Source organism: Hyaena hyaena, unplaced genomic scaffold, assembly GCF_003009895.1.
Source record: "Hyaena hyaena isolate Hyena2069 unplaced genomic scaffold, ASM300989v1 scaffold_35, whole genome shotgun sequence".
Classification (NCBI taxonomy): domain Eukaryota; kingdom Metazoa; phylum Chordata; class Mammalia; order Carnivora; family Hyaenidae; genus Hyaena; species Hyaena hyaena.
In genome coordinates, this window is record NW_024080667.1 from 4,988,665 (window position 1) to 5,016,404 (window position 27,740).

At 50.1% G+C, this 27,740-nt stretch overlaps 1 protein-coding gene across 8 annotated transcripts in view; it reads right to left on the reverse strand.

The window, feature by feature from the left end:
• The window catches only part of TMCO4 (transmembrane and coiled-coil domains 4), an 87,629-nt gene extending 60,240 nt beyond the window's left edge, over positions 1–27,389 (reverse strand). For 5 of the 8 annotated variants that reach the window (XR_005527835.1, XR_005527834.1, XR_005527833.1 and 2 more), the window contains exons 1-5: positions 27,330–27,389; positions 17,325–17,484; positions 10,902–11,067; positions 4,637–4,811; positions 3,839–3,866 (exon numbers count right to left, since the gene is read on the reverse strand). Coding sequence is in view for 5 of the 8 variants with exons in the window: in XM_039228931.1 (XP_039084862.1) it covers positions 3,839–3,866; positions 4,637–4,811; positions 10,902–11,059 (361 nt within the window). In the remaining 3 variants the exon portion in view is untranslated. Of the gene's footprint in view, positions 1–3,838; positions 3,867–4,636; positions 4,812–10,901; positions 11,068–17,324; positions 17,485–21,963; positions 22,142–22,565; positions 23,026–27,329 lie in introns of those variants that run through there. The other 3 variants (XM_039228928.1, XM_039228930.1, XM_039228929.1) reach the window with 3 other exon arrangements.
• Between the last annotated feature and the right edge of the window lie 351 nt (positions 27,390–27,740).

Sequence of the window (27,740 nt, forward strand, 5' to 3'; positions counted from 1 at the left end):
CCGGTGTGCTGCTGAAGCCACTCTTGTTCATGTCTGCAGGCACCTGGCGAGGCCATCAGATAAGCCAAAGGCCCCCCAATGTGATCAGGGATGGGTGTTATTCTTATATGGGGTGCTATTACATTCTGTGGGGATGCCTCTGTGTGTCCTAACCCTTGTGGGTAAAATCTGCTAAGGTTCTGGTTAGAAAGTCCAGCTCTGCCACTCACTAGCTGAGGCCAGTTACTCAGTTACTCTGAGCCTCGGTTTGCTCATCTGTAAAGTGGGTGGGCTGCCTGCAGTAAGGGTGGCTGTGAGGATGAAATGTGACAATGTGTGAAAAGGGCCAGCATGGCGACCTGCATTAACAGGTGCTAAGTGGTGGTTACTGTCAATAGAATCTAAAAGGCAGTGTTGGGCTCAACACAGCTCAGAGAACGCCCCCAGTAGGGCACGATGTACCAGGTGGTGACATAAGGCATGTGGTTTTAAACCCACTCCAATTGTTCTGCAGGAACGAGACCTGTGGCCAAGGTCAACCCATGGCAGAGAGGGGTAAGTTGTGTCCTAGTAGCCCAAGGGTGCTCAGGAGGATTTGTGGTTTGCAGGTGGGGGGCAGGAGGAGGGGTGGGGTGACACGGCTCTCCAGATAAGGAAAGGGAGAAACTGAGGCAGATGTGGATGCACTGGGACAGCTTCTCCTCCCACCCAGTGATAAGGCAACGGGACCAAGTGCTAGCCCGGGAGGCCAGAGGCCTGGGTCTGAGGCCCACTCTGCCTTTAGCACTGTGTGTCCCAGGGGAAGCCCCTTCCCGTCTCTGGGCCTTAATCTCTCTACTGGAAAAACAAAAGACTCATCCAAGATGACCTTGACCATATGTCTCAGACCTACAAAACGGAAGCAGGAGCCTCAACCATCCCCCCACAACCCCCCGTGCAGGGGGGAGCTGGCTGTACGGCCCTTAGCAACGGTGGATACTCAGTGGATGCTCAGTTGGTGGCTTAGTCGTTACAGGATTATAACGTGAGAGTGTCTGTGCCTTCCAGCTACTTGAGTCTCCGTGCAAACTCAATCCTCTCCTCTGCGAGCATTCGGGGAGAATCAGACATTATTAACCCTTCCTTACTTCTGTTCTAAAAAAACAAAAAACAGCGTCATGACTGAGCAATGCTCTCAGGCCACTGTGCCATTTCCTGGGCAAGTCTCGTCAGCAAACAGAGGAGTATTAACGCCACACCTGTCTGGGAACTGGGCCTCAGCAAGTCACCTGTGAGGCCCCATTCAGCTCTGAGATATGGAGTGAAAATATTCTGTTTGGTTAGAGTCGGGCCAAAAAATATAGTTTGGGTTTTGAGCCTTAGAGCTGAGCTTCTCAGACTATAAAGCATCTGGGATCTTGTCAATGCACAGATTCTGGTTCAGTAGGTCTGCGTGGGGCCCGAGTGTGGATTTCGACCAAAGTTCCCCGCTGCTGACACTGCTGGTCCGCGGACCACACCATGAAGAGCAAGGACTTAAGGCTCTTTCTTTTTAAAAAATATGAAAGAAAAATGCATTCGTCTCAGAAGAAGAAGCCCCAAGGGACGGTGACCTCTGCGCTCTGCCATCGTCGCGGACACTGCGCTGAACAAGCTTTAGTAGCAAGCGTGTGTGAGAAACTAGTTTCTGTGACCTGTTGTGCAGGCTTGAGGAGGTCCCAGCTCTCTACTCTCTTAGGGTCGCTGACCACCACTCTGCCTGAAAGGGTCACTCAGGATTCCCCAGCTGGATACGAACACCCAGGCAACGGGCATCGGGCAACCAGAATGCCAGAGATGGGACATCACTCCTGGCCGCTGTCCTGCATTTCCGCTACCGGGTGTCTCACCAATTCTGCAGTCTCTCCATCAGAATGACTCCCAGGAAAGCCCTTCACCCCCCAGAATCTCTGCTGCCCTCCCCGAGGCCCATGTTTCCTCTCGCCCGGCTGACAGGGACGCCTCCTACAGTCCACCTGGGTGAAATGCACCTGCTCTCTTCCCCAGCTCAGCCGCCAAGGTGGCCCAAAGCCCTGCGCGCTGGGCTCCTGCCCCCAGTGACCTTCCCCCCTGTGTTCTTTCCTCCTGTGTTCCTGCGCATGCTGTTCCTCTTCTCGTGATTCCGTTCCTCCTCCTCCTCCCACCCCCCGCTCCCCACGAGCCAGGGCTCCCCTGGGGAGGTGGTGCAACATTCCCTGTGTACTTTTTAAATGTAATTTTACGTAGTTTTTCCCTAAATGTGTAACTTTTCCCCACGTGATGGTTTGGGGGCTGTTGGGATTTTACTTATCATTCTCTGTTCCTCCTTCCTGCTTGCTGCCAGAATAAATATCAGAGGTCTTGGTGCCAAAGTCCCTCGCCAGCCCAGGGAACAGAAGAAGCCACACACACAGTAACAGAGGGGCCCGGGCAGAGAGGAGGTGGTGGGGAGAACCTGATGCGGGGCTACGGGCGTAAGGAGTGGTCGTGAGGCAGCCCTGAAGGAGTGTGATGGAGAGCACCCCGGGGTGCTGCAGTGGGTGGACTGGGGACCCCAAAAGGTACATCCACGTCCTGGAACCTGGAACCTCCAACCTTATTTTGAAAAAGGGTCTTTGCAAATATAATTAAGTTAAAGACGAGGGCAGCCTGTACAATGTCCTTACAGGAGGCACGGAGAGGAGAGAGAAGGGAGGAGGAAGCCACGGGACAGACGATGAAGGCAGAGACCAGAGAGATATGGCCAGAGGCCAAGGAACACCGGGAGCTCGCAGAAGCTGAAAGAGGTGAGTAGGATTCTCCTCCCTGGCCTTCAGAGGGAGTGAGACCCTGCTTGACACTTGCTTTCAGAATTCAGGCCTCCGGAGCTCTGCGAGAATACATTTCTGCAGCTTCAAGCTGCCCAGGGTACGGTAATTTGTTACAACAGCCCCAGGAACGAAAACAGGTGGGATCCCACGCTGCCACTTGCTGTGAAGCCTTGGGTAAATCACTTAACCTCTCTGAAGCGACTTCCTCACCCACACAATGGGGCAATAAGATCTATCTCATTAATTCATTCAACAGATAGCTACCAAGTATGGACCGTGTCCCAGGTGCTATGTTAGGTACTAGAAATACGTGGTAAAGAAAACCAGATGTGGTTCTGCCTGCCTGGTGCCTGCGGTCCAGAGGGGAAGCCCGCAAAGAATCACGTAACCATTCAAATGCAGCCGTGGCCACGTGGTGCTGGGAGGAGCATCCCAGATGGGAGGCCAGAGGCTTCCCCAGGGAATAGAGGCCTGAGCGGAGGGTTGAAGGCAAGGTGGAAGTAACTGGACAAGATGAGCAGGGAAGGGCATGTGCAAAGTCCGCGGTGCAGGAAGCACAGGCGCTTGGGGAGGCCGCTGTGGAAAGTGGGGACGGGTGTGCTGAGAGACGAGGTCGGGTGGGGCCGGGGGCCACTCTCTGGAGCACAGTGGGAGCCACGCGTGGTCCCGTGTGCATCTGGAAAGATCACTGAGTGGCAGCGTGGAGAACAAAGTGCTGACTAGAATGGAGGCAGGAAGACCTGAGGACACCAGGAGGGGGTGACGGTGGCTTAGGCCGGGATGGCGGGTGGAGACAGCGAAGGAATCAGATCCAAGAGCTGCTTAGGAGGACAAGCCACGGGGCCTTACGAAATAACTCTCAAGCACCCACAGTGTCTGGCATGAATGAAGTGCTTACTGGTTCTCCCACTGCACAGGGTCCCTTTCCTTCTCTGTACCAAAAGACCATGGGGGAGGGGTCGGGCCCACAGGGCACAGCACCTGTCACCGACTTTCCAGGCTATGAATGGAGATGAGACCCCAAATAGATAGAACTTAGAAAATCAACTCACCATCCTGGAGGGAGAAGCTGAGAAGGTCCTGGGGGAAAAAGGGACAGGAATTAGCGATGTGTTTGATACGTAGCTATCTGCTTGTTTGAACAGCACTTATTGACTTTCACTAAGTAGGGGAACAAGACGGACAAAATAGCTCTGCCTTTTGTCCTAGTGGTGAGCCAGACACACAGACAGGCAAATAAAGAAACGTGTGGGAATTTCAAGGAAGGAAATCCACTGATTCGACAACAGCCCGCGTCATCTGTAACTGCACAGAGCAGGTGAGCGGCACACCCCAGAACACACAGAGGAGCTGCTTCTCTTCTGAAAAGAGGCACCACAGCTTAGCACTCAGGAGCCTGGACTCTGGGGTCAGACTGCCAAGGTTCAATTCCTGGCTAGGTCACGTGTCAAGCAGCATGACCCAGAGCAAGTTCCTTAACCTCTCTGTGCCTCAGTTTTCCCCCTTATAAAATGGGGATGATCACACTACCTAACTCATAAAGTGGCTCTGAGAATTAAATGAGCTAATATTTGTAAGGTGCTAGCACATAATAAGCACCATTTACATATTAAATTAAAGTCGCAGGAAATATTCAGTAGTAGTAACTCACTATTAGCTCTGATCAGCATCCTGTGATATTACGACAAGCTACCTTATCTTTCAAAGATCCCGCCTAGACTAGAACTAGACTAGAACCGCCTAAACTAGAAGCGGTTTTCAGACTGACTTTGAAAGGAAATCATTTGTTCTTTCCCCAACAGCCAGCTGCGCCCCCCCTCCCCCGACCACCGGGGGGATGGTGGGTGTACCTGAATGATCACCAGCGGGTTGTCCTTCAAGATGGGGTCCTTCAATAAAATGGGGGCAAACACGTCTGCTCCTTCGCCTCCCAGGCCATTGGCAAAAGCGGTCATGGTCGGTAAGACAGCTCCGGGCAACTCCAGCCACTTCACCAGGCTTGTCACAAACTCTGTGCAGAACGAGCTGAAAGGCAGACACGGCTTAGACCCCAAGGCTCCCAGAACAGTTCTCAAGAGGCCGCCGGGATGTTTGGGTGAGACGCGCTCACGAGTGTCAATGGCCGGCCTGTACTAAACCCACGGTGACGTGGTCCACGGAAGGAGCTGGAGCTCCAGAAACTTAATTTCAGGTGATGTGGATCATAGATCCTCCTCCCACCAGAACTTTTCCCAAAGTGGCTGAGAAACCACAGGGAGGAGGGTGAGGAGCTGACAGGCGCCCAGGCTGTGCTGGGGGCCAAGGAATCGGGGAAACAGGATGCCCCTGCCTCAGGTGAGAGGCACGCAGGAACATATGTGACTCACACACCCTTGTGGCCTGCGACAGGCCAGGACAGAGGCAGGAACGGAGCTCTATGTGTGCAGAGAGGCAGTGCCCAGACCCACCTGCAGAGGTGAGAGGCAGCTGCTAGAAGCTGCTAGAAAAGGCATCCTACAGACGGTGATTTGCCGCTGTCGGAAAACACTGAGGACACGCTTCCAGGAAATAAGTCAGTCATTGCAGAAGCGGTAAGCACACAGGAAGGGTCTTTACTCCGATGGTGCCCACGGCCGCCATTTGCTTCAGTCCCACAGGAGTCCCTGGGCAGGGGACGGACCCCTGGAGGACCCCAGGAGGGAAGGGCCCCCTGAGCTGTGGGAAGCACACAGAGTCTGGGCCCCTGGGGAAGAGTCCACATCAGACTTCACTTCAAAGCCACAAACTGTTCCTCACAGTGACTGTGGTAAACCAGGAGGGGGGGGGGGGGAGAGGGGTCCAGAGCAGGGGGTCAGTTAGGAGGTGATTCTACTAGTCCAGAAAAAGAAGGCTGAGGCCTAGAGGCCAAGTCTCTCTGCAAACCTACATCCCAGCCTGCCTCAACCACGCTACCCCGGGGTTCCTCACACTGGGTTCTGATGGGGCCAGGGTGGAATCAGGTCTCCCCAAAACAGAGCTCCCTGGTGGTGTGGGCAACCTCGGGCGGCCCCCAAGGATCTGAGGCAGCCCACCCGCCCCTTCCCTAGAGCTGCCAGTACCCAAGCCCAGTGGAGAGGTCGCTGCAGACCAGCTAAAATCCTGCGCTGACAATGTTCTGGTTCAGTCTCCAGGAAGCAAGACTGGGCCGGGCGGCGGGGATGGGGGTGGGGGGGCAGGGTGGTAGGTGGACAGTCGAGCTGCAATGTCACCACAACAGGGCCTAGCGAACCCTGCAGGGAGATGAGGGACCCTTCAGGGCTGCCCCCAGTGGGGCCTTTCCACGCCTGCCTCATCAGGCAATCACCAGAAGAGGGCAGCCCAGGAAGGGGGCAGAAGCGTGGGCAAGATGGCTCTCTTCAGCCAAGGTAGCTCTGGCTGTGCGGGCAGCCCCCTCTCAGCGGTGGGGGGGGTGGGGGGGGGCATTCCTGAAGGGACATCTGAGCAATGCAGCACCCTACCAAGTAAATTGAGCTCCTCTTACCTCAGTCTCCCTATCTGCAAATGGGTTTAAGGGACCAACTTCAATTTTTTTTTAATGTTTATTTATTTTTTGAGGGGCAGAGAGACAGAGGGAGACACAGAATCGGAAGCAGGCTCCAGGCTCTGAGCTGTCAGCACAGAGCCCGACGCGGGGCTTGAACTCAAGGACTGTGAGATCATGACCTGGGCTGAAATTTGATGCTTAACTGACTGAGCCACCCAGGCACCCCGAGATCAACTTCATTGAGCTGTTTGAGGATTTAGTGAGACGATACATATGAAGCATTGGGAGCAGGGCCTGGCATGGAGGAGATTGTCAGCTGGCCTCACCACTTTGGTTATACTGTGGCCAAGGGAGGTAGGAGAATGTGTTTCAGAGTCAGGCTCTGAAGTCCCATGCCCGGGGGAGTCCTAGCTCCTCAGCAGCTAGGTTCACTTCTCTAAGCTTCATTTTACTCCGCTATAAAATGTGGATGTGCCTTATAGATTGGATAGAAAGATTAAGGGACATCATAATAGGGCCTGGAACCGGACAACCCTTCAATAAATGCTAGCTACTGACCACTGGTAGTTATTTAATTTACCCACTGCTATCTACTGGGATAACCCTGGGGGTAGTGACATGGGAGTGTATGAAGGCAGGAAATGACTTGGTGAATTGAACACTCCTTTGGGGTAAACTAAGCAGGGCCTGGCCCCGTGTCCGAGAAGAAAGTCTTGGATGTAGACAAGCATCTCCTAATAAGAGTGGAGGGATAGCAAGCACAGACTCTGGTTCAAATCCCAGCTCTGCCACTAGCTGTGTAATCCTGGACAAGTTAGTTACTCAACCTCTCTGTGCCTCAGTTTCTTGATCTATAAAATGGTGGCGATAATGATGAAACCCATTTCATAGGGTGGCCGAGACGATTAAGTAAGTTAACATTTGTCTTTGTAGTTAGAACAATATCTGGCCCATATAAAGCGCTGTATATATGTTTCTTTAAAGGGACTAATGAATAAACATGGACATCAAATGACAGCACAGCAATCGATTAAATAACAAACAGCGTTTAGATTGGCCGGGTTTTGGCAATCGCTTCTAATGTGGTCGTCCATGTATTGAAATGGGTGAAAATCAGCAGCAACCATGATTACAAACGACAGTCACAGAGCAGCCATCTGTCGGTCCCTGCGCTAGGTAAGTGCCTTATACACACTGACTCCTCTGCTCCTCACCGTACACTCACCAGGGACGGACGTGTTATTTTTACTCTGGTCCATAGATCAGGAAACCTAGACCCAGAGAGGTGATGTGACAGCTCTGGGGTTCAAACCCCCATCTCCACAACACCAGAGGCCATGCTTCAGCACTGCAGAGATGGCCCCCCTCCAGGGATCACATTCCTGGGCACTTGCCAAGTGCCAGGCACTGGCTGGGCAGATGCATCCAACATCCCCTTGTACCCCCCTCCCCCGCCCCCGCTGATGGAGCACCTGGGCTGCAGAGGTTCAATGCCTTATCAAGGGTCTCACTTCTGGGAAGGGACAAAGGCTCAAGAGGAACCCAGCGTTTCTCACCGGGGGCCGGCAAACTACCCACGTGGGCCACGGCTGGCCAGCAGCCTGCTCTTGTCAATGAACTCTTATTGGAACATGAGCTGCACTTCTTTACATATTGTTTCTGGCTCCTTTCAGGCTACGGCGGCAAAACTAAGTGCCTATCATGGAAGCTACGTGGCCCGCAAGCCCATAAACCTGGTGCTTCGCAGAAAACATTTGTGGCCCCCTGCTTCACCCCATTAATTTCTCCACGCTTAATACACGGAGTTAATTTTAGGGAGTATCATCTGTGATGTTTATGTCTCAGATAATAAATACATTCAAAAGGCTTGCTTTTATGTGCCGTGTGTCAAAAAAAATCCAGAGCGTTTGCTGAAGATTACTGAAACTGCGGTGCCCCGGGGGGCTCAGTCAGTGGAGCATCTGACTTTTGATCTCAGGTCAGGTCATGATCTCATGGTTCATGAGCTCAAGCCCCGAGTGGGGCTCTGTGCTGATGGCTCAGAGCCTGCTGGACATTCTGTCTCTCCTTCTCTCTGCCCCTCACCTGCTTGTGCGCACAAGCTCTCTCTCTCTCAAAATAAATAAATAAATTTATAATGAAAAGATTACTGAAACCAACAGTGTGTCTGGGTTGTAAAATGATCGAAGTCATTTTTAAAATGTGTTTTGGGCCAAAGAAAACAGGGATCAATTGCATGGAACAAACTGGCATTCTGAATTGTAAACTTTCAGGAAGGAAATACCCCAGGGTGAGTGCTCCTGCCCAGGCATAGGCACGTGTGCTTAGAGTGGTACCTGGGGGTGTGTGTATTTCCTCGGTGTACGTGTGTTGGGGGGCTGGGTCACCCAGGATGATAACTCACATCTCCATGTACCATCCTAGGTGGTGCCCAGCACGGGCCTGGCACACAGTGCAGGCTCAGGAACATTTGCGGGGTTTAAAAAAAATTTTTTTTAAAGAATTTTTCAAAAGAATTTAAAAAAGAAATTAAAAAAAATTTTTTTTACATTTTTTTTGAGAGACAGAGTGAGACAGAGTGTGAGCAGGGAAGGGGCAGAGAGAGAAGGAGACACAGAATCCGAAACAGGCTCCACACTCTGAACTGTTAGCACAGAGCCCGACGCGGACCTTGAACTCACGAACCGTGAGATTATGACCTGAGCCTAAGCCAGATGCTTAACTGACTGAGTCACCCAGGCGCCCCTAAGAAATTTTTTTAAAAATGTAACAAATTTTGTTTTATTAAAAATTTTTTTTAATGTTTATTCATTTTTGAGAGAGAGATAGAGTGTGAGGCAGGGGAGGGGCAGAAAGAGAGGAGACAGAATGTGAAGCAGGCTCCAGGCTCTGAGCTGTCAGCACAGAGCTTGCTGCAGGACTTGAACCCATAAACCATGAGATTACGACTTGGGCCAAAGTCAGACATTCAGTTGACTGAACCATCTAGGCGCCCTTAACTTTTTTTTTTAAATGTTTATTTTTGAGAGAGAGAAAGAGAGAGAGACAGAGACAGAGATGGAGCATGAGCAGGGGAGGGGCAGAGAGAGAAGGAGACACAGAATCTGAAGCAGGCTCCAGGCTCTGAGCTGTCAGCACAGAGCCCGACACAGGGCTCGAATTTACAAACTGAGAAATCATGATGTGAGCCAAAGTCGGATGCTTAACTGACTCAGCTCCCTGGGCGCCCCATGAACATCTGCTTATGTGAACAAAGTACACAAAGGTCTCCCTACTATGGACTGTCAGCTACACCATGCTGTACAGGAGGCTCTGGGGACTCACAGGTGGACAAGGCAGCCCCTGCCCTCCAGGAGCCCATACTGGAGGGGTGGTAGGTATGGGAAGGGAGGGGTGGGTATGGGAAGAGGTGCAGGGCAGCATGGTGTTTGTAGGGCTGGGTCCCTGAACACACGAGTGGAGACACACCCTGGTCTGGGGCGTGGGGAGGATCCCAGAAGGCTTCTTGGAGGTGACCCCCAAGGAGATGACTGTGCTCAAGTGTTCAGTCCAGTGGGGCAGATGAAGATAAAAAACAAAACAAATAAAAACCCAGCTAAGACCTAAAGCATGGGGAAGTTTACTCATGGGTGGCCTTTTGGGAGGAAGTCTTGAAAATACTACAGATGCAAAAACTTTCCTGTCATTTCCTGCCTGCATCAGTTGCTCCCTGTCTTGGTGATGAAATGTCTGTCCTTCTAGCCCCGCCCACCACCTGGAGCTTTGGGGCCATAGACAGCTCCTCCCCCTGCTCCATTCACAGCATCCAACCTGACCCTGAGTCAACTCCATTCTCTCCAAGGAAAGTCTGTCTTACCTGTGTGCACTGCCCCCCCCACCTCCTGGTCACAGCCGTGCTTTCCCTGGACCACTCTGTCTGCCTCCCCACAACCACTCATCCTGCCTCTAAACTCTCTCCCCCAAGAACCCTCAAAGGCTTGGAAGGCCAAAGCTCTGCTTTTCTGACTCCAAATATATGATTGAAACCCATGGGTGCTGGATACCAGCAACCACAGACACTAATGCTGTCGTTAAACCTGTCAATCTTTTGTTCCTATGACACCTGGTTTAAACTCATCCGGGCACTTACCCCATCTGACTAGTATAATGGTAGTCAGTTATTTGGGTGTCCTCCCCCCAGACTATAAGCCCCTAGAGGGCAGGAGCCAGGCTTTGCTTGTTTTCTCCACAGGGCCTAGCACAACACTCAGCACAGAGTAGGTGCTCAATAAACACATGTTGCATGCATGAGTAAGTAAGTATCTTTTCCCCATTAGGCTGTGTCCTGTTTATGGGCAGGGACAGTGTCTGCCTTGTCCATCTTAACCGTGTATACCTTCTATATGCTCCAGATCATGCCTGGCCCACAGCAGGTAACCAGAAAATGCTTGGTGAAGGTATAAATGAGTGAGTACTGAAGGAGGGATAGCTAATATCCCGGTCTGTGAGCTCCTTGAAGACAAGGGCAATGACTTTCACCTCTTTACCAGGAATACCCAACAGGTGGCTTGGCTGTCAGTAATGACCTCCCAGAGGAAGCATGATGTTTCTTCTGTAAGGACAAGGGTACTCACCTTTGCTCAGGTTCTGGAAACAGCTGGGACAGGGAGATGCCACAAAGGGCAGCATAGGCAAAGCGGTTGGCCTCGGCCAGCTCCCGGCCCACGGGCAGATGTGGCTCCCCCTCCATGGCTGGCTCAGCTGCCGAAGGCCCCTGGCTTGATCTGTCCATTTCCAGCTCTGCAGGGAAGAAAAATCTCAGTGAAAAATGCAAACGGGGGTGAGGGGTTAGGTCAAAGTTACTTAAATGGACACAGTAACTACCAATCATGAAAGAAAAGATTGATAGATGAGCCTGCATCATCTTCAAGAGAGTGAAAACACACACCATGGACTGGGGCAAGGTATTTTCAATATGCGTATCAACAAAGGATTTGTATCTTTAGTGTATAAACAACTCCTATAAGTCGTGGTGAAAAAGAAATGAGGCAAATTTAAAAATGGGCAAAAGACTTGAACAGGTACTTCATAAAAAGATACCCAGGGGCGCCTGGGTGGTTCAGTCAGTTAAGTGTCCGACTTCAGCTCAGGTCATGATCTCACAGTCTGTGGGTTTGAGCCCCACATTAGGCTCTGTGCTGACAACTGAGAGCCTGCAGCCTGCTTCAGATTCTGTGTCTCGCTCTCTCTCTGCCCCTCCCCTGCTTGCTCTCTGTCTCTGTCTCTCAAAATAAAATAAAGACATTAAAAAAATATTAAAAAAAGATACCCCATGGCCCAATAAGCACATGAAGAGGTGTTCCACACCATTAGTCATCAGAGAAATATAAATTAAAACCCCAAGACACTGCTACTTACTCATCAGAATGGCTAAAATTAAAAGCATGATAATACTAAGTGTTGATGAGGATAAGGGCCACACATAGAACCCCATATACTGCTGATGAGAGTATTCATGGTACAACCTTCTGGAAACTGGTTTGACTTTAGCACTAAAGCTAAATGTATGTCTTACATGCAATTCTTTACCCCAGCAATTCTACTCCTGAGAAATGAGGGCTTATGTCCCTCACAGGGCATGCACATGAATGCTCATAGGAGCTTCCTTCATAATAGTTGCAAACTGGAAGCAAGCCACATGTTTGTCCACAGTGGAATGGATAACTTTGCCATATCTGTAGCGTGGAATATTACAGAACAATGAAACAGAATGAAGTCTGGCTAGCCACAACAATGTGAGTGAGCCTCACAGACACAGTGATAAGCAGATACACTTATCTGTGGAATTGAGTTCATTCCACAGCTTTCTTTTTTTTTTTTTTTTTTTTTTACAAATAGTTTATTGTCAAATTAGTTTCTACATAACACTCAGTGCTCATCCCCAAAGTGCCCTCCTTCATGCCCATCCCCCCCTTACCCCCACATCCATCAGTCCTCAGTTTTTGTCAGCATTCAAGAGTCTCTCATGGTTTGCCTCTCTCCCTTTCCCCCACCATTTCCGCCCTTCTTCTCCCCCTTGGTCCTCCGTCAAGTTCCTCCTAATCCTCCTATACGTGCAAACATATGGTATTTGTCCTTCTCTGCCTGACTTATTTCGCTCAGCATAACACCCTCAAGGTCCATCCATGTTGCTACACATGGCCAGATTTCATTGTTTCTCATTGCCATGTAGTATTCCATGGTATAGATAAACCACATCTTCTTGATCCATTCATCTGTTGATGGACACTTAGGCTCTTTCCATGTTTTAGCTATTGTGGAGAGTGCTGCTATGAACATTGGGGTACATGTGCTCCTATGCCTCAGCATTTCTGTATCCCTTGGGTAAATTCCTAGCAGTGCTATTGCTGGGTCATAAGGGAGTTCTATTGTTAGTTTCCTGAGGAACCTCCACACTGTTTTCCAGAGGGGCTGTACCAGTTTACATTCCCACCAACAGTGCAGGAGGGTGCCCGTTTCTCCACATCCTCGCCAGCATCTAGAGTTCTCTGATTTGCTCATTTTAGCCACTCTGACTGGCGTGAGGTGGTATCTCAGTGTGGTTTTGATTTGTATTTCCCTGATGAGGAGGGATGCTGAGCATCGTTTCATGTGTCTGTTGGCCATCTGGATGTCCTCTTTGGAGAAGTGTCTGTTCATGTCTTCTGCCCATTTCTTCACTGGGTTGTTTGTTTTTCGGGCGCATTCCACAGCTTTCTAATCTAAGGTAAAAGAAGACAGGAGAGAGGTGGCCCATGGAAAGCTGTGAGTATTGGCTCAGAAGGGGCACAGTGAGGCTTCTGGGTGATGGAAATGTTTCACCCAGTGATGATTACATGTGTATAAATATGTTTTAAAACTTATTAAGCTGTATATGCTTAAGATTTGTGTACTCTGTGTATGTTATACTTTAATGAAAGGAAGGAAGGAAGGGAGGGGAGGAGGTCTCCTTTTTCCCCTCCTTTTATTCTTTCTTTCCTTTCCAGGGGCAGAAGGGGAAGCAGAGAAGGCAGGGAGGGAACAGACCAAGTCAAGCCAGGCATTCAAGGGGCAGGAGGGGTCCTGGGAGTGGATAGCAGGAAGGGAACCCGCCTTGACCACAGGGCACTGTGAAAATGAATGCAGGCTCAGAACCAGACAAACCTGGGCATGAATCCAAGTACCTCCATCTGATAGATACAGAGCCTTGGGCAACTCAACCTCTCTGCACTCACATTTCTTCACCTGCCAAGGGGCCTATAACATTATCTGCCTGGAGGAGCCATGTTAGTAGTAAATGACATAGCCATGTGGGTATTGGTAAAGCACTTAGCACAAAGTCTGCCACAGGCCTCACGTCACATAAATGTCTGTTAAAAAAAAATAAGTGCATTCAAAAAATCAACAAACCGAAATGCTCAGCACAGTGCCTGGCACATGGCAGAGGTGTATAGATAATGGTGAGAGCTAACATTATGTGCCTGTTGCTCAGGGCCAGGCCCTGGGGCTACAGAGTTAACATGTTCCATCTCAGCTAGTTCTATGAGCTCAGGCATCACAATAATGTCCAGTCTGCAAACAGGGAACAGCCTCAGAGGAGAAGTAATTGAGTCCGGGTTGCCCAGTAGGAAAATGGCAGACTGGAGCCCAAAGCCAGAGCTCTTGGCTGCCACCTCTGTTTAAATATGCATCATAGGGGCGCCTGGGTGGCTCAGTCATTTAAGTGTCCGACTGCGGCTCAGGTCATGATCTCGTGGTCCATGAGTTCGAGCCCCGCATCAGGCTCTGTGCTGACACTCGGAGCCTGAAGCCTGCTTTAGAGTCTGTGTCTCCCTCTCTCTCTGCCCCTCCCCCACTCATGCTCTGTTTCTCTTGGTCTCTCAAGAAATAAATTTTAAAAAAAAATTAAAAAAAATAAATATGCATCATAACTGCCAAGAGATATCAAGTCTTATACCCACACTCAGCCCTGACCATGAATGCATTCTTATCCAGCTGAGCAATAAAAATCTTTATCCTCAGGGGCGCCTGAGTGGCTTAGTCAGTTAAGTGTCTGACTTCGGCTCAGGTCATGATCTTGCGGTTTGTGAGTTCGAGCCCCACATTGGGCTCTGCTCTCTCTCTCTCTCCTTCTTTCTCCGCCCATTCCTCATTTGTGTGCTCTCTCGCTCTCAAAATAAATCAGTAAACTTAAAAATTTTTATCCTCAAAATATTACTTCTACAGAGGAATTATTTAAAAGTCTATGCACAACTAATATTTCATTAGTTTTTCAAAGTAACCCCGAAGTAGTTAAAAGCCACAAGTCAACATGTGTACAGAATGTAACAGTTTGCAAAGCACTTTACAATGCATTTAAATCTCACAATTATCCTGTAAGGTTAAGTAGGACATGAGCCATTAGGATTCCATCCTGCGGCTGAGAAACAGGCTCAGAGAGGCCAAGGGCTTTTCCCAAAATTACACAGTAAGTAAGTAACAAAAGTCAAACCAGACTTCTGGCTCCAAACCCTGGGTTCTTTCTGCTACATATGCACAGGGATCCTCCTTCCTTTGTTTCAGATGGAGGAATTGCAGCCCAGAGAGGTTAAGACCTTGGCCAGTGTCACCCAGCGAGACTGGCCTCCAATGGTTGCTCCAGAAACCCAAGTTTGAGGTTCGAGGCAGACTTCCCTGGTTCACAGGATCAGCTCAGATCGTGGTGGTGGACAAAGGGGACAAGAAGTCACGAACGAAGGAGCAGGGGCAGCACCCAGCCACGATGTCGGCAGGCCTAGTGAGTTCTACATTTAATCCACTCCATTTGGAGACTGCGGTAACTGTGCCTCTCACCCAGAAGAGCCCAAGATGGTATTTTATGGGGCTGGTACTTGGAGAGCCCACGATAGTTCTCAGTTCAAGAACAAATAGCCTTCTAATCAGAGAAGCATGAGTTGGCCTGTCTCAATCCACAGGGGAGAGGGGATGAGCTCAGGGCACAAAACGCTCAGATCAGGTCAGATTGACTCATTCATTCAACAAGATACACTCTTGATGTCCTGTGATCCATTCTCTACACAGCAGCTGGAGTGGCCTTTTTGTCTTATGTACCAATCATGTCACTTGTCTGCTTAAAAGCCTCGAGAGGCGTCCCCTCACACCAGGATGAACACTAATCCCTTTATGATGGCCCCTGTCCACACTTGAACTCCCTCTCATGCCCCAAACCTGGCCTGCTCACCACGCTACAGTCGCACTGGCTGGCCGTGGATGTGCTTTCAAATATGCAAGCTGGTCCCCCCTCCAGGCCTTTACACCTGCTGTTCCCCTTCCTGGGACACTCTTCCTCTGACCTTCACATCATTCTGCCTCGGCCTGAATGTCACCTCCCCTGAGAGGCCCTCCCTGACCTCCCAGGCTAAAGTATTCCTGCCCTTCTCCTCTGTTTGGGTTTTATAATACTTATCCCCATCTTAAATAATGTATATTAAATTTTTTATTTACCTGTGTATACAAATAGAATATAAGCTTCTTGAGGGAGGTCCCTGGTTGTTGTTTTGTTTTGTTTTGTTTTTTTTACTGCTATGTCTCTAGCTCTCTGAATAGGCTGTGGAATACTGCAGACATTCAATAAATATGTGCGGGGTGAATGAAGAAGGGAAAATGATGTGTGACGCCCTGGTCTGGGCCTTGGGCCAGATCAGGTGACAAACTGACACATTCCCTGCTTGCCTTCTGATGGGACACGGGCAATAATCCAGCAATACATAATAATAATCTAAGTAACTCGCCCAAGATCACGTGGCTAGTAAGTGGCAGAGCTAAGATTCACACTCAGATCTGACTGTCAGATCCGTGAAGGAATCACCGGGGAAGACGCGTCAGGGTGAGGGGGATGTGAAGTGATGTGGCAGGAGGGGGTGATGATGGTGTGCGGCTGAAAGGGACTGCTCCAGCCGAGGCCTGCAGGAAGCAAGGGCGACAGCCGGCGGGTGGAGGTGAAAGGGTAACCCGTAGAAGACACTGTGCGGTGGTAGAGACAGACAAGTAAACAGACGATGACAAAGTAGCAGGGTAAACACGAAACGGGGCCAACACGGGCGGAGGGACACAAACAGGGGCCTGTGACCCAGAACCAGCTTCCGAGAGAAGGTGGCGGTCAGACAGGGGTGAGGTGATGGCAAGAACATGTTCTGGGCACAGGGGAAGAGGTACAAGACCTGTGTCGAGACCCAGAGGTACAAGAGAGAAGATGCTTTTGAAGAACCAAAAAGATGCTCAGTGTAGCCAGAGCTTGGACAGCGGGTGGACATGGGGGGGGTGGGAGGGGAAGAAGTGAGCCGGCGGGGCCCCGCACCATGCCAAGTTCTGCCAGTCAGGAGTCAGACTTCATTGTGAAGGCAGTGGCCACAGGGGGAGCTGAGTTAGGGTATGTGGGATGTCTTGGTACTAATATTTTGCCTGTGAGACTATAATTATTTTAAGATAAAGAGCTTTCTAAAAAGCAGCGGGATGTCTCGATAGCTTGTTAAAGATCTTTCCTTAAGTTCTAAGTAAATTAAAAGCAAATGGTCACCTCACCTCAAACTAACGAGTTCATTCTTTTAAGTATATTTATTTATTTTTGAGAGAGAGAGAGAGAGAGAGAGAGAGAGAGAATCCCAAGCAGGCTCCCCACTGTCAGCGCAGAGCCTGATACAGAGCTGGAACCCATGACCCGTGAGATCAAGACCTGAGCTGAAATCAAGAGTTGGATGCTTAACTGATTGAGTCACCCAGGTGCCTATAACTAGTTCATTTAATAAATACACTTGATCTTAACCAAAGGATCAAGAAGCAATGAATTTAATAAACACACACTGGCACCTATTAGGTGGAAGGTGTCATCCTGCATGCTGTGGGAACAGCAGAGACTAAGACAGACAGACAGACAGCAGCCCTCTGTCATGGCGGTACGTTCCAGGGAAGGAGGCAGACAATATGTAAACTCATATTTACAATAAGCCCATTGTAAATAACGGTGAGGGTTTGAAGAAAAAGAAACCTTAAATGACGCTTACCCAGATTTCAGGAAAAAGTTGCCGGCCACCCCTGGACTCCCCTCTCTCTAAGTCTGGAAACAGGCTGCTCAGCTTCTTGAAGGTTCTTGGAGAAATATGCAAATTACCCTGGGGGGAGCAAACCAGAAAAACCAGCCTGTGGGTCCATAGGGTGTGGGATCTGGAAGAGGAGAGAGAAAGGGAGCTGTTAGCAACTGCTGCGTACTTTCCTGCGGAATATTTTCCGTCCTCTGGGCCTTTGTCCAGCAGGCCCCCTACCTGTGATGCTTTTCTCTGCAGGAAAATGGCCATCACTGAGCACGGCCTTGGCATTCTGCATGGGCTCATGCATTTGCTGTCTCACTGAATATATCCCTGTTCTGACTTCACCCAACCTGCGATGTGGTTACAGCGCCCAGCTCCACGGTGAGCCTGGTGAGCCAGGCAGTAGCCGGCAGGCACCAGATCTCCTTCCTTGTATCTCGCACTTACCTGCCACCGAGTGACTGCTCAGAAAATGTCTGTGACAGGAACGAATGAATGACCTAGCTTTTAGGCTTAGGCAAGAGCTAGATTTTCCTGCTCATTCTCTCCCCAAAGGCGCTCCTGTTCTTACACGTTGATGGGGCATCAGCGGAGGGGAAATCGGACAGGGGGCCAAGCAAGCATCTAGAATTACCCAGGTTTCCCCACAACCTCAAATTACCTGCGCTTCCTCCTAGTGGCTATTTTCTGTGCAAAAGAACCAGAGTATGATTTTCTGCTTCTTTAATCCTTAAAATTTTTTTAAAGTTTATTTATTTATTTTGAGAGAGAGAGAGTGAGTGGGGTAAGGGCAGAGAGAGGGAAGAGAGAATCCCAAACAGGCCCTGCACTGTCAGAGCCGGATGCGGGGCTTGAAATCGCGAACCGTGAGATCATGACCTGAGGTGAGATTGTGACCTGAGCTGAAATCAAGAGTTGGACGCTTAACCGACTGAGCCACCCAGGTGCCCCATCTTTAATCCTCTTTAAGGGATTATCAGGGATAATGTCCTTCTCTTGGATGTCCCCTTCCTCTGGGGCATGACAAAGTGCCTGCACCATGCCTACAAACTATGAGATTCAAGCTACGAGTCCAACCATGTTAAAACCTGCAGAAAAAGCAAAATGGCTGGAGGAACCATCTCCCAAATTCTCTATGAAAGGTGACATACCAGAGACTTTTCTGTCATAAATAGGTTTTTCTTTATTGTCTACATTTTGTGAGTTTTCAGCAATGTGTCGATTTTATGATCAGAAAAAAAGGACACGATTTTAAATTATGACATGGGTTGCTGACATGGGCTCATTCGTACTGGCTGGGGAGAGCTGACTCAACACGACACTGTCAGCCCGAGACAGGCCACAGGGGGAGTATTTCTACTACAGACATTGGCAGATGCTACAAATGACAGATTTTAGTTTCCTGACAGTGGTTAACAGTGTACTACTGGATAGACAAAATGCTTCCAGGTATGGTTTTAAAATTTTTTTTTCATGTTTATTTATTTTTGAGAGGGAGAGAGAGAGACAGTGTGAGCAGAGGAGGGGCAGAGAGAGAGAGGGAGACACAGAATCCGAAGCAGGCTCCAGGCTCTGAGCTGTCAGCACAGATTCCGACGCAGGGCTCGAATCCATGAGCTGTGAGATCATGACCTGAGCTGAAGTCTGACGCTTAACTGACTGAGCCACCCAGGTGCCCCTCCAGGTATGTTTTTTTAAAAAGTTTCAGAGAACAAAAAGATCACAAAGAAGGGCGCCTGGGTGGCTCAGTCAGTTAAGCGCCCAGCTCTTATTTTCTGCTGAGGTCATGAACTTGAGCCTCATTCATGAGACTGAGCCCCATGTCAGGCTCTGTGCTGACAGTACGGAGCCTGCTTAGGATTCTCTCTTTCCCTCTCTCTCTGCCCTCTCCTGCTTGTGTGGTCTCTCTTTCCCCAAAATAAATAAACATGAAAAGAATTTAAGAAAAAAAGATCACAAGGAAATATATCCAAATGTTAATGATCACTATCTCTTGGTGGCAGGGCTGTGGGGCTAGAAGTTATTGGGTTTTGTTCTTTCTAATTTTCTGAGTTTTTAACATTGTCTGTCCTGAGCATATTGATGTTTTCATAAAGAAAAGCATTTTATTTTATTTTTTAAGTTTATTTATTTTGAGAGAGAGAGCGCGTACAAGTTGGAGAGGGACATAGAGAGAGGGAGAGAGAATTCCAAGCAGACTTTGCACTGAACCTGACACGGGGCTTGATCTCATGACTCTGAGATCATGACCTGAGCCGAAATCAAGAGTCGGATGCTTAACTGACAGAGCCACTCAGGCGCCCCAAAAACAAATTTTTTTTAAAATATTTTTATTTTTTTATTTTTTTATTTCTAGGAGAGAGAGAGAGAGAGAGACAGTGTGAGCAGGGGAGGGTCAGAGAGAGAGGGAGATACAGACTCTGAAATAGGCTCCAGGCTCTGAGCTGGCAGTCAGCACAGAGCCCAACGTGGGGCTCGAACCCACAAACTGCGAGATCATGACCTAAGCGAAAGCTGGACGCTTAACCGACTAAGCCACACAGGCGCCCCAAAACCAAATTTTTTTTAAACGTTTCTTTCTTTCTTCTTCTTTTTCTCTTCCTTCTTTTTTCTTTTTGAGTGCCAAGGAGAGAGGGGAGGAGAGGCAGAGAGAGACATGCAGAATCTGAAGCAGGCTCCAGGTGCTGAGCTGTCAGGACAGAGTCCAGTGCGGGGCTCAAACTCACAAGTGGTGAGATCATGATCTGAGCCGAGGTCAGAGGTTTAATTGACTGAGGCACCCAGGCTCCCCAAAACATTTTTAATTAAAGACAATGTTGCTCTTGATACCCAGAAGAGGAGTGCTTTATCTCAGAAAGCCCTGGCCTCACGTGGCCCGCCAAGCCCATGGGGCTGAGGTCACATTAAGTCCATTGACCAATAAACAGGTCTTGTCATCAACAAAATGGACGGGGGTCAGAGTGACGGACTGAGGCGACTCCTATCTACCCAGGATGGTGTGACGGAGAAATTCCTGGTTCCAACTCTACGGCCTGTCCACGTGGATGGGCTGGGCCCCCAAACTATTCCAGCTGAGGGAATGTGGTGGCAGCTGTGGGGCCGGGAGATATACCCTTGACCTGGGTACACTGGTCTTCAGGGGACCTTACACCTTGGTCTGATTTGGGATCAGGATTCGGTCCAAGTTGAGCTGAGATTCTCAAGTATGTCTGAGAAGCTAAACTGACTTCAAGAGGGAGTGCTGGATTCCTGCAGCGAGAAAAAGACCTTGCTGGTCCGGGCCAGTGGTGACACGCCCTGGCACCACCTAGTGGGCAGATAGCTGGTCGAGCAGCACCTGGGGCCTCAGAGGTCACTGATGACCAGAGTAGCTTCTAGGTACTGTGAAGACACCATGGAACTCCGAAAAAGGCCTGCACTCGACCCAGAAAAGACCAACTGGCAAGGAAAAAACATACACAGTGAGAACAAACGGGATGATGACTCACCATGGCTAGCCTGCAAAGCCCAGTCCCCGGATGGACAGGCAGTGCCAGAGCAGGATGTCATGATACTCTGTGATGATGAGTTTTATCTAGCCAGCTGCGTTCCCAACCACCAAAGAAAATGCTGGTTGAGCTATTTTTGTCGGTAGTGAGGGTAGAGAGCCATTCCACACCTGTCCTCGCTCTGCCTGCACCCACAGGAGGCACATGACCCATAATTGTTAACTAATACCATAAACAACACAGCAGGATTTTCTTTTGGGGAGATAAAAAATTCCAAAGTCAGCACTGACGAGAAAACCAGTATGATCAATATTATCCTTGAATAGCCTTTAAATCACCCTTAAAACTCCATGACCTGGGCCTTTCTTTAGAAGAGCACATGCAAGAATGAATTTTTGGTTTTCTCACGTGCCAGCCCTTTATGGACTTTTTTACCCCCTTGGAGCAGCCAGTGGAGGCCAAGGTCAAATTCAATGTGAATGTATGTGTACGGAGTGGGTGGGGAAAGGTGTTCTCTTTCTCCCTCTTTTCTCTTTTTTTCTGGTTAACTGGTTACAGTTGAGTTTTTATTTTGTTTTAATCTTTTTAAACATTTATTTATTTTTGAGAGACTGAGAACGAGCAGGGCAGGGGCAGAGAGAGAGAGAGAGCCACAGAATCGGAAGCAGGCTCCAGGCTCTAAGCTGTCAGCGCAGAGCCCGACATGGGGCTCAAACCCACAAACCGTGAGATCATGACCTGAGCTGAAGATGGACGCTTAACCGATTGAGCCACCCAGGCGCCCCTACAGTTGAGTGTTTATAAATGAGCCTGCAGTACATTAAAATAAGCATCACTAGCGGGATAACTACAGTATCACAGGAGGGCTGGGGATGAACGGTGTTGAAGCCAAGGAGACAGAAAAGTATTTGGCCGAAGAAATCCTTCACAGCAAATAGAGCCACAGCACCGTTCTTAGGCCGGAGACTCTGAAGATGGTAGTTCAGAGTTCATGCCCACACACACCCATCCCCCCCTCCCCCCACTCTTGAGATGATCCTAGAAGGGAGGACTTAAGGCAGTTCCAGTTCATTCCCCATCCCCATCCCCCTCCAGCATTTTAGGAGAGAAATCCATTCATTCAATACCTCTGTCTGGAACTTAAATGGGAAGCCAGTGGTAAATGTAGCATCTCAGGAGGTCTCCGTGGCAACAGAAGAACCCAGAGGGTTTCAGACAATTCCACTACAGACCAGAAGAAAGAAGGGATGTTGGCACAGAGGGGAACTTCCTATCCCATCTCACTCCAGCGGCCTGGAGGATGGGTAGGTGGTGGAGTAGGGTGGCACCATATGCCACTGGGGTAGATACTCAAGTTGTATGACATTTTGTCCACATTATGGTTGCTCCATTCTCTTCCACTAGCTTTCTGATACAAGCCGAGATCATGTCAGGTGGCTCCCGGCATGGGTCTTCCCACCCATTCCCTGCTCCGTCAGCCCTCCTCCCTAGCTGCCCACCATGCAGTGGCCGGTGAGTTCCATCTCGCCCTGAAGTCAGACGTGTCCCTTTTCTGCTCCAAACCTCCACTGACCTCCTTTCCACACTCAGTTGTTCTATCAGTCATGCCTGGTCCATACGCAACCTGGCCCCTGGCCTCTCCACCATCCGCCCCCTCTCCTTTCACTAGTTCTGTTCAAGCTCCGCCATTCTCCTTGCTGCTCCTGGAGCCCACCAGGCATGCTCTCACCTCAAGGCCTTCGCACTGTCTGTTCCCTCTGCCTGGAATGCTGTTCCTGCAGGCAAATACATGGCCAACTCTCACCTCCCTCCTGTCTCTGTTCAAATTTCACAGTTCAGGGAGACCGTCCTGACCGTCTTCCATCCCAATCCCCGTCACCTGGCTCCCCTGCTCGGTCCACAGCACAAAATCACTGACATCCTAGCTCATTTTCTGGTTCACGCTTACTGCTCATGGTCTATCTCTTCCTGCCCTTACATAAGCATGGTAGGCACTGACAAACATTTGTTGAATGAATGGTGGTTTCTACTTGGGAACAAACACATCATGTGAGGCGCATGTGCCGAGGAAGGAGCTGCCGAGGAAGGGGAGGCAAAGCTTGTAACGATCCACTTGATCCACTGGTTTTCAAACCGCCCCACAGGGCCCCAGGGACTTCTTTTGGTCTGATGGGCAAAAGGAGATACAGTGAGGAACCTTCCGTGCTCCACCTTCAAAGTATAGCAGTAAATAATCCAGCAATACCACCTTTGGGTATTTTCCACTCAAAAGCAATGAAAGCAGGATCTCAAAAAGACATTTGTGCACCCATGTTCATGGCAGCATCATTCTCAATAGCTCAAAGGTGGAAGTAACCCAAGTGTCCATCAACAGATGAGTGGATGTACAACAATAAAAAAGTAATTGATCCCAGGGAATATTACTCAGCCTTTAAAAAGGAAGGAAATCCTGAGCTATTAAGACATAGATGAGCCTTTCAACAGATGAATGGATCAAGAAGATGTGCTTTATCTATACGATGGAATACTACATGGCAATGAGAAACAATGAAATCTGGCCTTGTGTAGCCACATGGATGGACCTTGAGGGTGCTATGCTGAGCGAAATAAGTCAGGCAGAGAAGGACAAATATCATATGTTTGCACGTATAGGAGGATTAGGAGGAACTTGACGGAGGAACAAGGGGGAGNTATCATATGTTTGCACGTATAGGAGGATTAGGAGGAACTTGACGGAGGACCATGGGGGAGGAGAAGGGGGGAAATGGTGGGGGAAAGGGAGAGAGGCAAACCATGAGAGACTCTTGAATGCTGACAAAAACTGAGGACTGATGGATGTGGGGGGGAGGGGGGATGGGCATGGAGGAGGACACTTGTGGGGATGAGCACTGAGTGTTATGTGGAAACTAATTTGACAATAAACTATTTGTAAAAAAAAAAAAAAAAAAAAAAGACATGGATGAGCCTTGAGGACATTATGCTAAGGGAAATAAGCCAGTCACAGAAAGACAGATACTGCATGATCTCACTAATGTGAAGTACCTAGAATAGTCCAAATTCTAGAGACAAAAAGCAGAAGGGTGGCCAGCGGCTAGAGACGGGGAAGTACACAGTTGTTTAATGGATCCAGAGTTTCAGATTTGCAAGTGGAAAAGTTCTGGAGATAGGGTGCACGACGATGTGAATATACTTAACACTACTGACCTGCACACTTAAAGATGGCCAGTTTTATGTTATTTCATCACAATTAAATTTTTAAGAATTATAACAGTAGAGGGGCGCCTGGGTGGCTTAGTCAGTTAAGCGTCCGACTTTCGCTTAGGTCATGATCTCACGGTTCGTGGGTTCGAGCCCCGCGTCGGGCTCTGTGTTGACTGCCAGCTCAGAGCCTGGAGCCTGTTTCAGTCTGTGACTCCCTCTCTCTCTGACCCTCCCCTGCTCACGCTGTCTCTCTCTCTCTCTCCTAGAAATAAATAAAACATTAAAAAAAAAAAAGAATTATAACAGTAGATTCTTAGCACATGCTAGCCGTGTGCCACTCTTTTCCACACATCATTTCACTTCCTCCCAAGCAGCCCTACAAGGTAGGTGCTGTTATCTCCAATCTACAAGAGGGACAGAGAGGCCCTGAGAAATGAAGGTTAAGGTCACCGGGCAAGTAATGTGGGATCTAAACACACCTGGGTCTTAGCCCAGAGCCAGTTGCCCCAGCTACAATGCTGCACTACTCTCTTTAGTTGATGTCCCAAGGTGGCCCAAAAGATTTCAAACACAAATTGAAAGTCACCAACTTAGATGAATCTCACTAGCTCTCATCTGAACACAGGCTAACACCCCACTTTTCAGCCTAAGCACTTCTGGGACAGACCTAACCTGTCTTTCCACCTTTGTTTTCCTCCAGTCCCCTTCTCCCAGCCTGGCCTCAGGCAAACTGCATTATCTTTGCCTTCTGGCCCACACTGGGACTCCGGCCTTAGGCCTCAACTTGTGCTGACCTCTCGGTGTCCAAATGATGTCCTTTTTCAAAAGCATGGTTTAATACTAAAATCAGTGAAGATTTCCTGCCAGCTTACTCTCATGAGCCCATTTCAGCCTCACAACAACCTAATGAGGAAGAAACTATCATTGTCCCCATTTTACAGATGAGAAAACTGAGGCCAATAGAGGTGAAGGCCATACAGCTGGTAAATAGAGATGCCTGAATGCACTCCACAGGCCTATGTGACTTCAAACCCCCTTTATCAAAGGGGCTCAGGGACTGCCATGAGCCTCCCTGGATTTGTGCAGCTGAACTGGGATCTGCTGCCTCTGGAGCACCCCCCCCCGCCCCAGGCTTTGTCTGGCCAGCCCCTCACCTGCTCTGGGGTCTAACAGCTACTTACCTAAGTGCCAGGATCCCCGCCCTCCCCCCCTCCTCCCGCCCACCGCTGCCACCCAGGAGGGTCAAGGTCAGAGTGGACAATGCTCAAGACATCAGTCCTTCATCCAGATGCCCCAGCAAAAGAGCAGGCCCCACCCCTCCTCCCTCCCAGCAGACCCTGCGTGACCTTGCATCCTTATCAAATCTGCCACCAATGCACAATGGATTACAGGTTTACTTGTTTGTGGTCTGTTTCTCCAGAAAAAGCCCCACCAGGGTAGTGGCTTTTGTGCCATTTCCTTGATGCACCCTAGAACAGTGCCTGGCAGAGAAGGCGCTCGGTCCCTGCGTGTGGAATGTGACAGCAAGGGTTGTAAAGGCTGAAATGCTGACTGTTACAAACATTCCGTTTCTCAAGCCAGGCAGGGAGCCTCAGCCTCCTCGCCTGGAATTCAGCCACCCCCACCTCTGCCTCTTACACTTCTCTACTGAGAGCAGTAACAGGTTACCAACAGGGACACCAGAGCCTCTAGATAAATACACCTTCGCTTACACCTGATTTGGCAAGGCCTCTGATACAGGCCGCACTGTGGATCATGCTTTAGCATTTGAGAAGCATTTTGACATGGTATCATCAACGCTATGCACGTTTATGACCCTGCTGAATAATAATGAAACCAAGATGGTGTAACATATCACAGCTGTAGAGTGGCAATGCCAGGTCTGCAGACTCTTTAGGTCGGTTGGACTACTCTCTACCCCCCTCGCCCCTCCCCCCCAACCCCTGGGCTGAGCATCTAGACGGCTGAATGTTTAGATTAAGACCCACGAGGGTTTGAGGCTATGAGGTTCGGTCTCTCTCTGCCCTTTTCACAGATTTCACAGTTCGTAAGATTCCAATTGTCTCTCCTCTCTGCTCAGCCCTCCCCAACCTTCTACCCCCCCCCCCCCCCCCCCCCCCCCCCCCCCCCCCCCCCCCCCCCCCCCCCCCCCCCCCCCCCCCGCCCCGTCCCAGCTGAAGAGCAGTATTTTATTCCATTCTTCTTGGTGTATTCCCCAAGGGCAACACTTAATTTGTTCGCTGCTGTATTTTCAATGCCTAAACAGTACACACACCGGCACACAGTAGGTGCTCAATTAATATTTGTCCAGTGAATGAATGGATACCCCTGAAGCTTAAAGGGGTTTCATATTTTCTTCAGTGAAATAAACCCTGAGTGAAGGAAAATAACTAACATGTTCACTCCTACTTCTTGTTAGGCAGTAGTCTCAGGCCAAGACCAGAGTCTAACCCTGCTGTGCTGACTCCAGAGAAAGGGCACCGTTAAAGCCTACTCTGTCTCTGTGCCAGGCACTGGGTCGGACGACCCACGTTCTTAAAATGTTCTCTTCCCTAGGGATGCAGTCTTGGGGAAGTCATCTCTCTGAGCCTGTTTACCTAGTTGTCAAATCCCCTCAAAAGTTAGTAGCAATAATTCTTTCCTACTCTGTCAACAGGTGGCAGGGTAAGAAACGTGGTCCATCTGTAATTGGGGGCTTTATTCCAGAAGGAATTCCCAGCCCCATCTTGGAATTCTCAGCTCGAAGGTGTGCTGTGAGCTCAGTGGGCTGCCGGGGCAAGGAGAGAGGAGGTGAGGGGTGCCGAAGGCCTTCTTCACTGGTCCGTGGGGGGGTCACGTGCGACAAGGGAAAGCCCGTGACCCTGTGTGACCTTGGGCAAGTTCCTCCCTCTCCCAGGACCAGAGCAGCGTCCTCACTAAGCAAAGGAGGAGCTGGGTGACCTTTAAGGGCTCAGAGCCATGAGCCGGGAAGCAGGAAATGCCTGGGTGCTCCGCCCGGCCTCAGTTTCCCCATCTGTCGCCCTACGTAATTTCTAAAAGCACTTTCTTTTCTGAAAGAAACCAAGCAACAACCAGGCAGCCTGGACACCTGCAGTCGGCGCCAGGAGCAGCTGGCGGCCACTCCTCAGGAGGCCTGGCGCCCACGAGGTGTGGAGGGCGGGGTGGGGGGCAAAGGCCCGCGGGGCCGGGTCGGCCGGGCCACGTAGGAGTAACCCTCGTGCGGCCTGCGGTGGGGAGTGGCCTCGGCGTGGGGGAGCCCCGCCCGCGGCCCATTTGAACCCGTGCTTCTTACCTGGCGGCGGCGACAGCGGCGGCCAAGTCTAGGACTCCTCCCGCTCCGCCCGCCCCTCGGGCCCTCGGCCCCGCCCCTTCCTCTCGGCCCCGCCCTCCCCGCTCGGTCCCGCCCTTCCTGCCCGGGTGGCGCCGCCGCCTGCGCAGACCTTCCGCAGCTGGAGCGCGTGGGTCGTCCTTCCGGGGCCCAGGCTTACATGCTGCTTGTACCAGACCTTCTCGCCTGGTCGCCGCTTCGCGACAGGGGTGCCAGCATCAGGAAGTGACGGGCCAACCCCGGCGTGAAACGTGGTGTGTGGGTCTGTTTGCCTTCCAGGAAGCCGCAGGACCTCAGGGCCAGAGAGAAGGCCCTTCAAGTTTCCACCTTGCGGACACTGCTAGCCTGGGGCTTGTCCCAGAGCGGAGGGACAGA